The sequence below is a fragment of the Thamnophis elegans genome, chromosome 5, assembly GCF_009769535.1.
Source record: "Thamnophis elegans isolate rThaEle1 chromosome 5, rThaEle1.pri, whole genome shotgun sequence".
Classification (NCBI taxonomy): Eukaryota; Metazoa; Chordata; class Lepidosauria; order Squamata; family Colubridae; genus Thamnophis; species Thamnophis elegans.
This window is the reverse complement of record NC_045545.1, coordinates 35,195,767-35,208,176: the sequence shown is the minus strand read 5'-3', so window position 1 is coordinate 35,208,176 and position 12,410 is coordinate 35,195,767. Positions and strand designations below refer to the sequence as shown.

General features: G+C 42.8%; 1 protein-coding gene across 1 annotated transcript in view; it reads left to right on the top strand.

Moving 5' to 3' along the window:
• Positions 1–12,410, top strand: part of ELAVL4 (ELAV like RNA binding protein 4) — a 115,538-nt gene that overhangs the window by 83,660 nt on the left and 19,468 nt on the right. The window contains 1 exon segment of the mRNA XM_032218421.1: positions 11,288–11,391. Within this exon segment, the coding sequence (XP_032074312.1) occupies positions 11,288–11,391 (104 nt within the window).

The following is a 12,410-nucleotide window of genomic DNA, read 5'->3' as shown; positions in this document are numbered from 1 at the left end:
TTGTTACCTCGACAACATGCTCGTCCTAGCCCACTCCTGGACACAGGCAATTTGGGATCTGCAATGCACCATCCGGGCCCTACAGTCCCTGGGGTTTTCCATCAACTTCCCCAAGAGCCATTTCTCTCCATCGACAAAAATCCTACATTTGGGCACAGTGATAGGCTCAAGGTCAAGGCTAGTTCGTCTTTCACCAGACCGTCTGACAAGCCTGCAAACCCTGGCTTGACACATCTGCGCAAATCAGTCAGCTTCCATCCTGACCTTGGCAGGCTTACTGGGGAAGATGGTGTCGTGCTTTGGGTTCGTCCTGTAGGCCCGTCTACACTCCCGACTGCTACAGTGGACACTCATTCCCTTCCAATGAGTTGAGCAACTCCCCACGTTCTATTCCTCTCTCCCCAGGCCTCCGCTGGTCCCTGAGGTGGTGGCTGTCTCCATCGTTGAACTGCGGGGCCGAGTTCTGGGAGTCGGACCGCATCTCCATCACAATGGACACCAGCCTCTTCAGCTGGGGAGTGGTGATGGAGGCCAGCCTGGCGCAGGGATGATGGTTGAAGTCTGACCTACGCCGCAACATCAATTGGCTGGAACTGAAGGCGGCTCGCCTAGCCCTTCTTCAATTTCAGGACTCGATAGCCAATCGACATGTCCTCCTCCTGATGGACAATGTTGCCGCAAAAGTACACATACAGTAAATTGTCAAGGGGGGACTCATTCTAAAAGCCTGTGGCAAGAAGCTCAGAAGCTCGGTTTATGGGCGGAAAGGAACTTGGCGTCCATCATGTCGGAGCACATCTCGGGCATTGCCAGTCACCAAGCCGACTAGTTGAGCCAGATGACAGTAGACCACGGCAAGTGGCAGCTGGCTCCAGAGATATTTCATAGGATCTGCTTCCGTTTCAGCGATCTGCTGGTGGACTTGTTTGCCAGCCTGACCAACGCCCAACTTCCCTGATTCTTCTTCTGCTTTCCTGCATGCAATGCGGAGGGCACAGATGCTCTCAGGAGCCCATGGCCCCCAGGTCTCCTTTACGCCTTCCCTCCCCTTCCCCTCATCCAGGAAACCCTGGGGAAAATAGTGTTGGAAGGGGCCCACGTCATCCTGGTGGCCCCGTTTTGGCCGAGGCAACCTTGGTTTGCAGACCTAGTTCAACTATCCATCTCTCCACACTGGAGGATTCCCTGGGAGGACGTCGCCCTGTGCCAGGGGGTCCTGGTTAATCTAGAGCCCCAGGGGCTCCAGCTGACTGCCTGGCACTTGAGTGGCACCTCCTGAGGGATGCTAGCCTGTTCGCCAAGGTTATCTCCACCATCGAGGTGGCCAGGTGCCCGGTGACCACTCGAATTTATAATTCCACGTGGTCGACGTTTGTGTCCTGGTGAGGGAGGTTCCACATATCCCTGGCCTGATCCTTGGTCACCCAGGTCCTTGAATTTTTACAACACAATCTAGACTGTGGCCTTTCTCATAACACCCTACAGAGGCAGACGGTTGCCCTCTTTTCAGTCTTAGCAGGGGAGGGTCATTGGTCACTAACTCAATCACCATTGGTGAAGCGTTTCCTCAAAGGGGTGGCAAACCTATGCCCTCCTCCCGTACACAGGTTCCCCACGTCGGATCTCTCACTGGTTCTTAGAGCCCTTACTGGGGCCCCCTTCGAGCCATTGAGGACCGTACACCTTAGGTTCCTAACCCTGAAGGTGATTTTCCTTGTCACCGTCACCTCGGCTAGACGGATTTCCGAATTGGGCGCCTTGTCGTCCAAGGAGGATTTGTGCCAATTCCACCAAGACAGGGTTGTCCTGAGACTAGATCTGACCTTTCTTCCTAAAGTTAACTCCCTGTTCCATAGGTCGCATGAGGTCGTTCTCCCAAACTTCTGCCCCTCCATTTCCCATGAGAGGGAGGTCTGCTGGCTCCGCCTAGATGTCCGCCGCGCCCTACGGATTTATCTGAGGTGTACATCTTCTGTCAGACATTCAGAGGCCCTGTTCCTGTCCTTCCAACCTAGCATGCTAGGTGCTAGGGTATCTTGGGCCACCATAGACAGGTGGCTGCGACAGGCCATCATGGAGGCCTATCAGGCAGTACACCAGGCCCCACCACAGGGCATTACTGCCCACTCCACTAGAAGTGCTGCTACCACGGCCGCATGGGCTACCAGGTCTCCTTTGGAGGATATTTGTAGGGCGGCCACCTGGGTCTGTCCATTCCCTTTTATTCAACACTATCGCCTCGATCATTTCGCTTCGGCGGACGTGGCCTTTGGCCATCGGGTGCTCCAACAGGTGGTGACCCCCCCTCCCCTGGAGTCAATGGACCGCCGAAGGTTGGGTATGTCCCTGTTGTAGCCCCTCCTGCTGAAACTACAGGAAAAAGAACGTTGGTCCTTACCTGAACGTTTCTCTTCTGTAGTAAAGGTCGGAGTCGTTGGTATCTTTCTCTATATGTGTGGTGTTGTTTCCTTACATAATGCTGTCAGCTTCTCCATTCGACCTCGTGAAACTGGGAGCCGAGAGGGAAAGGAGGATACTTAAGAAGAATCCTTCAGTCTTTGGACCAATCAGGCTGTGACTAAACCCTGTTGTAGCCCCTCCTGCCTTTACTACAGAAAAGAAACGTTCAGGTAAGGACCAACGTTCTCTTCATTGGAAACTACTCCCAAATCACAGTGCCTTGGATTGCAGCTATAGTTATTTATTCTCAAGGAGAACAGTCCTAAAATAGCTGTACCTTTGGAAAGAACAGCTCTTAAAACTTTCCTGTAGTTGAATGGGTAAAATGTAATATGTGTGTTATATGTGCAAAGAATAGTGAATGGTTCTGAGTTTGCACACTGCAATATTGGAGTCAGCATTTTTATTCACCTATTGAGTATTTCCCAAGATGCTGTTGCTTGGTGGTGTTAAATATATCATCATAGCATGTAAACTGTTCAAAGTAAAGCGAGATTTTGTTAATGCCGATAGTATTCAAGTGATGCTCCAGATGTTTTGGTTGTTTTCATTTCCATCCATTGTTTCTTGTCTTCTGGTGCTTTGGAAAATAGGTTGACCCACCCTCCCTCAAATAGTGGAATACTGATGGATATTGATATATTGATAAGGCACTGTGGTGTTTGAACCAAATTCAGAGCCATATGTGTACTTAGTGCTTTTGTTTCTTAAGAAAAGGGTTAATCCTTTTCCTTACCTTCACTGTATTCAATGCCAGTGTGGAGAATACCCCCCCCCCCAAAAAAAAGCTTATTTAAAAGATTTATTTTAAAAATGTATCAACCATTATATTGTATGTGGCCTACAGTGCCTGGGATCTTTTCAACCTTACATTACCATTATTTGTTGCCCAAGAGTATATATGTTTATACTGGACAACATTTTTCTCCCAAAAAGTTTTGCTTCCTAAAAAACGTTTAGTGATTATTATAGACCCCTTCAAACTGAGCACAAATATAATTTCAAAATGATTGCATCATGTAAGAATCTTGAGAAGTTAACCTTTAATAACTATAATATATTTAATATCATAATGTTTCTGACATATTGTATGAGTTCAGCATGGCCAAAAGTGTTTTCATGGTGGTGAAAGCTTTTGTTCGTCACGTGTTGCACCTAGATTTTTGAGAAAGAAATCCAAGTGTGAAAAAATGAATCTTCAGTGACATGTACTTTATGGTCTTGTATGCTGTAAGAATTTTGTCAACCAACTGAATGCAGTTTGGTGTTCTGTAGTTGCCAAGAAAATGTTTGATGATATCCTTGAATGCTTCCCAGGCAATTTTCTCTGACCGCAGATTTTTGAACTGCTTGTCATTGATGGACATTTCTGATCTGTGGACCAATAAAAATTCCTTCCTTAATCTTGGCATCAGTTATTCTTGGAAACATCTGTCTCAACAAAAACCTTCACCTTCCTTGTTCATCACTTTCATGAAATGTTTCATCATGTGAAGTCGAAGTAAAAATATTTTTGTCGAGTCAACAAGTGGTTCATGTGCCATGGGTTTTTGTTTTTTTGTTCTGGACTCACATTTTTTGGGAGTGGCCATTTCTTTTTATGTAATGTGATGTAGTGCGACTTTTTTACATGACTATCCCATCCACATGGGATAGGATAGCAACAGTACTTCGTACATACAAGCTGCATTCCAAGCAGCAGAGCCATTGCTCTTAATTTCCACAAATATTCTAGTTGTCCTTTGGTAACAGTTTCATGTTTTTGTATGTTCCTTTCATGTGCAGCATACTCAATATGTACTAATATGTAACAGGTAAAGTTACAGGTTATTTTTGTGATCAGCAGCCAATCTCTAAGAAACCCCCAAAAGTGTTTTGGAAACAAAAACACTTGTTCAGTGTTATCTGTACATCCCCTTTAAATATTTACAGAAAAGGAACTCTCCATAAATCCTCTGTCCTGTAATTTATGAGGTAATTTGTAAAATATCAGAATCATAATTCTGTACCTATATAGCCATGCACTTGCTCAATCATCCTATATTTTTAGAAAAGATAATGGGTTTGATACTAGTTTAGTGAAGTAAAATTTTATCTAAGCAACATTTTCATTGTAATGTTTGTTAACATTTAAGTATCTCCTGTGACTTTGAAATCTCAGGCCCTAAATTTATCTTGCATGTAATCCTGAATTCAACTTAGATATCATTCAAACTGTTCACTTCAAGTAACTCTTTGAGATTCAACTTGGCTCTGCATTCTGCTGCTTGCCTCTTCATTTTTACATTTAGTAGGGAGCTTCCAAGATGAAGCAAACAATTTAATTTCTATTCAGGAGAAAATTTCACATTTCCTCTCTTAGGAAGGAAACTGTGGGCTGCTGGAGGAAATGAAGAGCACTCAATCTTCTGAAATATTTCTTACTCACTTGGAGGTGAAAGTTTATGATAATTAGATAAGAGGTTAAAAATATGGATTTTGCACTCTTGAGACTTATTTTTTCTCCAACAAAATCTGTTTGACTAGACTTCCAGATAGGTACCATACAAGCAGGGATGGGCTTCAAAAATTTCAGCAACGGGTTCTCTACTTGGTTGCTGGGTGGATATGGCCTAGTCGACCTCAGTGGGTGGAAAGCGTTTTCACCTTCCCCAGATTCTGGAGGCATTCCCTGAGCCTCTGGGAGGGTGAAAACTGCCTCCCCCGGACTCCGGAGGCCTTCAGGATTTTCCCCTCCCCAAGACTACGCATGGGCCCTGCACTTACTTCACATCCTAAACGGGCAATGTGGAGACTCCTGGAAGGGGCATAGTGGGTGGGGCCAGCAGGGGTGAGATTTGGTGGTTCTCCCAAAGGGTCATAACGTTAGCTATGGGTTCCCCCAAACCCGGGTGAACCCAGAGCAGCCCACCCATGTATACCAGACTTAATCATGTTCCCCAAACTGTATTTTCAGATGTCTGAGAGAAAAAGAGAATGAGCAAAAGATTTAGAGTCTAGGAGTCATTCTGCTCCTAGAAATAAAGTAAAATAAAGAAGGTAGAAAGTTTCTAAACTACAAATTAACCAAAAAGGATAGAATTAAATACACCACTTTCTTCTTCATTCTTGTAACTTTCATATAGTTTTATTATCTCTTTATCTGCTAACTGCAGAATAAAGTTGTAATTGAGACATTTTTGTTTTCTAGTTTAAAGCGATAAGAGAGAAACAGTTTTATGTGAAGCATGAGATTACTGATATATCACTACGTTGGAATATAATATATACTACAGTGTCATACTGCTCTCAGAGCTATAGAAACACAGAGACATAAATATATATGAATATATGAAGAAACTCTTTGGGAACAGTTTGACTTGACAAATGATCAAAAATTAAGCCGATCTCACTCTGGCCCATTCCTTTCAATTTTAGATGGGGAATAAAACAAGTTAATAAGAAAGCATTGATACGATTATCAATTACCAAATAAGTTAGGCAAATGTACAATTAATTTCAGCAAACATAACTGAAATATATGTTCCAAAATTAGATTGTAGCCATAAACACTTTCAGAAATTAAAATATTAAAACTTCTGAAGCTTTTTTGAGACAAGATGGCAAGTATCATACCCGAGGGAGATTATATATGCTTTCTGGGGGTTTCTGGTTATTTTTTAAAATGAAGTTTAAGAAAAAAAAATTAAAGGCTAACTTTAAAATTTAAATAACATGTCTCATTACTTTCAGTTAGATTATTATTATTTTTCTGGTTTGGAGTCAGTTTATTCTCTCAATACAGGTAATATATGACTAATAATTGAGCCCAGAGGTTTTTGTGATATTAAGTCAAGTCATTACATAACTGGACTTGATTTTGCAACCATTTTTTATGACAGTTGTTTAGTAAATTATTGCAGTTGTTAAGCAGTTCATGTGGTTGTAAATCCAAATCCAGCTTATTCAATACACATAAAATATGATGGCATGACCCCGGAACATTGCAACTGGTTGTAAATGCAAACTAGTTGCAAGTGCCAAAAATATGATCACATGAGCATGGAGATGGTATGGCAGTCATAACTTTGAGGACAGGACATAAGTAACTTTTTTCGATTCTGTTGTAACTTTGAATTGTAAACCTGTATTTTTGATACAGTGGATTTGTCAAAACCTCTGTCTTGTTTACAGACTCTTGTTAATTTAGAAATTCTATAGATCCATATATCTTGCCATTGTGACCCTATGTGTCAAAGGCGTTAGGAGCACAATTTATGCCATGAATAAGGTGATCATAATTTTTAGTGTATGATTGATATTATTTTGTATGGTTATTGAGTTACTATTATTCCCATGATTAAGGAAGAGGTTGAGACAAGGCGTTAGTTTCCTAACATTTAATGTCTTATTACATATACACCAAGAGGTCTACAGACATTGGCCAAAATTGCATTTGTTAATTGAACCCAACTGTTACACACAACAATCACTTGTAATTGTAATAGTCTTTATTAGTACAAGCACAAGAAATCAAAGCATTCAGTGTATTTGTGTGTGTATGTATGTGTATGTTATTGTACAATAAATTCTAATTATTTTCACTATTATAATCCGGCTATGCTGAAACTGAAACAGGCTGTTAGCGGTTTGCTGCAAGAAGGCAAATTGCTGGGAGGCAGAGGCCAAAGGGTGGGGGTGGGGGTCGGTGTACAAGACACACCCAAATTTTCACCCTTATCCTGAACAAGGCGGCTGGGCGCGACTCAGCGGAAGCAATCAGAGAGGCAATGTGTGTTCTTTTAGTCATCCTAATTGCCCGGAGATAAGCTCTGATGCTGGATGTTAAAAGCGCTCAGTCTGACTCGGACTTACTGGATCTCCATCGTTGCTCTAGGCGTCTCTTTCGGCGCTTCATCTCCCGGAGTTCCTCAGTAAACCAAGGAGCCCTCCTGGATCCACTGCCTTGGATCGGCCGTAAAGGCGCAATCCGGTTAAGAGCCCCTGCCGCTGCTGAATTCCAAGCAGCAACCAGAGTCTCCGCCGGACTGCGGGTGAGGGTATCAGGAACGCCAAGCTCCGTCTGAAAGCCCAAAGGGTCCATAAGTCACCTGGGGTGGAACCACCTAATCGGTTCCTCCTCCCTACAGTGGGGGTTTGGTCTCCGAAAGTCAAGCCTCAGTAGGTAGTGGTCCGACCATGACAGAGGTAAGATCTCGCTACCCCTCAAACCAAGATCACAACTCCACTGCTCCGAGAAGAATACGAGGTCAAGCATGTAACCTGCCGAGTGAGTCGGGCCCCGAATTACTTGGGTCAAGCCCATGGCTGTCATGGAAGCCATGAACTCCTGCGCTCCATCAGAGTGTTCACCGAGCGAAGGAAAATTGAAATCCCCCAGAACCATAAGCCTGGGAAACTCAATTGCCAGCTCGGCTACTGACTCGAGGAGCGAGGGGAGGGCTGCTGCAACGCTGTTGGGAGGCAGGTACGTTAACAGCAGACCCACTTGACCCTTGAGGTCCAACTTCACCAGCAGGGACTCACACCCGACAAGTTCCGGAGCAGGGATCCTACGAGGTACTAAAGACTCTCGGATAACAATAGCCACACCCCCACCCCTTCTTTGAGATCGTGGCTGATGAAGCACCTGAAAACCCTCTGGGCACATCTCTGCGAGGGGGACTCCTCCCTCCGGGCCCAGCCAGGTTTCAGTAATACATGCCAGGTCTGCCCTCTTGTCTAATATTAGGTCCCGGACGAGGGGAGCTTTGTGAACTACAGATCTGGCATTTAGCGACAGCAGCCTGAGCCCAGGGTCCTGATTACTCGCGCCATCTGGCCTTGGAGTGGGACTCATAGGGCCGGAAGGAGGGATCTCTGTAACGTAGCGAGCCCTCCTTCCCTGGTAATGGCCAGCCCTAAAGTCCCCGCCATATCTGCCCCTCCCTGTTAAGACCGTAATGCTCCGGCCCACTCCCGTGTCAGTAGCCCCTCCACCCACCCCTATGGCCCCCGCGTTCCCCGACAGGCTCTTCGAATCAGTCATCCTCTCACACAAACACAGCCACTCATCCATGCATTCCCCACATAGGTCAATTAAAACACAAAAAATACAGCAATAATGAGGTTAAAAGTGGGTACAGTCATCAATCAGACATACCATTCACACCGCATTCCTAAAAATTTTTGCGCACTGCGCAAGTATAGCTTCATAACTACGCAAATAGTTCTTAAAAAGTTTGAGGTAGCTGAGCACCAACCGTGGTATACAGGGGTAAGCAGATGGTATATCTCGTTCTTGGAAGGTATAGTAATAAAGGGTCCAGAGTCTAAAGTCCGAGGTGGCCGAGATGGATCGTGAAGGAGGGGGGGTACATTAGAAACATTAAATCCCCTCTTATAGTTTTTCCATCTGATGGCAAAATGGTGATGGTAGTCCAGAAAAGTCCCCAAGGGTTCAGCAAGTCAGACAAACCGGGTGGGCGCAGTCAGAAGATGTTGCAAATACCAAAAGATCATAAAGAATGCCGCCATCATCCATATACCGCCCGCAGCGGTGAGCAGAGAGGAGGCTGCACCAGAGAGAAGGGGGGGCTAGAGGGCTGAGGTGGCCAGAAACCAGCCACCCGGTCTCGGTAATATAGATGGAAAAGCTCAGCCACTCCTTCCTCAGAGTGAGGTGCAGGTCTAATACAAGCCCAGATCTTAATCTCTCGCAATTCAAAAAGAAACGCTCGCCATCCGCTAGCGCCGCCCGCCAGTATGGAAATACGCCCTCGATATCTTCAGCGTTTGCACCATAATGTTGCCACTCACTCACACCGTTCAAGCCGCAAATTGTCCAAAGCAGCAGCCAACGTCGTCCCCAGCTCGTAACACGCTGGGAAGCCGCCGTCCATGTGGGGGGGGGGCGCCCGACAACGCCAACAACTCCAAAAGCCGCCGTCCGTGTGAGGGGGGGGGCGTCCGACAACTCCAAGCTGCCGTCTGTGTAAGGGGAGGGGGGGCGTCCGACAACGGGGAAAGCCGCTCAGGACTGTCCTCCAAACTCCGAAACTCCAGGAATCCTGGCAGCAGTGTCTCTAAGCCGCGTTAGTAAGTAAGCCGCGTTAGTATCGGCAACTTCCCCCAAGCCGCGTCTGAAGCGTCAGCAGCCTCCGCCCCAGTCCCAGCGCTTTTTTCGGTATCCCCTGCGTCGTCCGCGCCTTCCGAGCCTAGCAGCTCTGGGGAGGCAAGTCTCCTCAATACACTGCTGGCACGGGTATTCTGGGGGGTTCTTACTCCTTCCCACCGCGAAACCAGGCTCCTGGACCAGGGTTCCACCTTCTTCCAAGCTATTTTCTCAGCAGCCCAAGCCGGAGCGAAAAAACTCGGCAGCCATCTTCCAGCACATGCGCAGAATGTCATTCTCATCCTATAGAATCATAAAATAATAAAATTAAAATTTTAAAGATGACATTGTACAAAGGAGACAATATATAATAATCGAAGTCACAATGCACTGACTTTTCACATTAAAAAATGCTTGCATGTGACTTGGCCAGATTTAGCAATGCACTCATGTTTTATAATTAATATAATGAAAAACTGCTGAACAAAACCAAATTGTAACGTATAAGTATAAAATTATTGGTTTTCTCTCAGGAAGGATGGGATACATGTGGATATAGAGCTATTGTCATTTTTCAAAACAGCATATTGAGATAACAGAAGGAAAAAATAATATGTAATTATGCATGTGCTGATATACACTCTAAAACAAATACATTTGTAAGCACATGTGAAAGAACAAGCAAAGGGGAAATTATGGTGACATCAGTTGTTCTTAGTTAATTTTTCTCACTATTCTACAGGGTCAAGGTGAACCCATATTTGTGTGAACCTTGTGATTAGATCATGTTACCAAACTATGTTGTTGTTTCTGGATAAAAATGACCAGTAAAATCTAAACACAGACTCTACCAATAAAACAAAAGCTGTTGAAATTGTCTTGACTGCTCAAAATGGCTTCTATCATCTAAATACAAAAATAATTTTATTGTTTCTTTTTTCTTTTTTGCTATCTCACCTCCTGAACACAGTTCAGAGAGTACAAGATAATAAGCTATGCTGGCACATAATATTCTGATATTTCTGATCTAAATATTTATGTTGTCGTCAAAGCAGCAGTTAATTTGTTGGCTTTTACATTTTAGTTTTTCATCTTCTGACTTTTGAAAATTATGTTCTGCTTTGTTTATGTAAATTGCTTTCTTGTTGAGGTATAGTATATGAATGTACTAAATTTTAAAAAGCTAGTGAAGGTTAAGGAAACACAGATCTCTTACATGTTTTCATTGGTAAGATTTTGGCTTTTAAAGATTGCCTGGTGTAAGCATAACATTTTTTTTTCATTTTCAGTTGAACTTGCATTACTGTACCACCATTTCTTTAGTTCTGTCTGCTAATTAAAATATCACACAGCTAATGAATTTATGCATGTAAATCCTGCTGCTACCTGTTTCTTGTCATCTGTTCTTTTAACGTGATTCACATACAAAAAAGCTTTAGTAAAAGAGTATTAAGGTTTTTTTTTAAATTCATGCAGTTTTCAGTTTTAACTCCCCTATGGAATGTAAAGAAATCAGCATTATCATACACAAAAGGTCCCATGCTTTTTTAAAAAAATGTTAATTTTTGGGAGTTCAGATTGTAAAGGTATGCTTTCTGGATTGGGATGAATTTTTTAGGTTAAGAATGGTACCAGAGAAAAGAACTTTAATCCCCCATTTGGAAATCGTACATGTGTGCTACAAAGAATACTGAGTCCTTTTTTTTTTTTTTTTTGTTTATTATGTTTCAACAGGGCAGAGTTTAGGGTATGGATTTGTTAACTATATTGATCCAAAGGATGCAGAGAAAGCCATTAACACTTTAAATGGACTCAGACTCCAGACCAAAACCATAAAGGTAAGAGAATACAAAGAGTGTCTTGCTAAATTATGGAAGAGTGTAGTTAAGACAGTTGCATTCAAAGTTGCATTCTTCACCACTCAAAGGATGCAAACATCTCTTACTTTGAAACAAAGAACAAGGGTACAGCAGATTTTTTTTTATTCTTTTCAAAACGCAACTGTTTTCTCTTTTAAAAAAAGAAAGGAAAAATCTTTTAAAATGACTATCAAAGAATTCAGGGTAGGTTGTCAAAGCATTAGAGAGTAATCTATAAATTAACCTCAGGAGATAAAACGTAAGAAGGATGTTGATAAGATGGCCATTATATGGAGTTTTGTTGCATGTGCCAATTGGTCCTGACTAATAATAGGCATCCTGTTGTCTCTCTGTCTGTCTATCTATTTATCTATCTCTACCTGAGAATAATTGGCAGTCAACTACTAATTTTAATTGATTAATTTCATATAATACACTGATCATGCTCAAATACTCTTTAGAATGAGATTTCTTTTCCAGAGAGGAAAAAAAAAACACTTAGCATTATCTTCATACTATTAGTGCTGTGGATCTATATGGGAAAAACAGTAGTTCCTTACTGTAATGTCCTTTTGGTTTAAGAGACTTATCCATGATGCAAGTTGATTCATTCGAAACTTGTATATCTATGCTGTGCAGTACAATGTAATCAGTTTTATATGTGCAGACATATAGTTCATGTTTGCCAAAATCAGTGTGTGAGCTGGAATCTTCCTGGTCTGCTTCCAAATAAAAGGTAGAAATTGCCGAATTTACCTAACTTGAAAGTTTACCAGCAAAATATAACCCACCAAAATAAAGATGGAAAGAAAACCAATATCCGTGCATCTTAATGTGTAAGTTAAAGATTAAAGTAGTGGTTTTAGAGCTGCATTCATTTTATACATGGTTGTTTTTCTTTAATGCTTGGTTATTATTTCTCTGAATTTAAGATACATTCTGTTTTTATTTTCAGAAAGTTGATATTGACAGAATTGAAGAATTTTAGAATATATTGA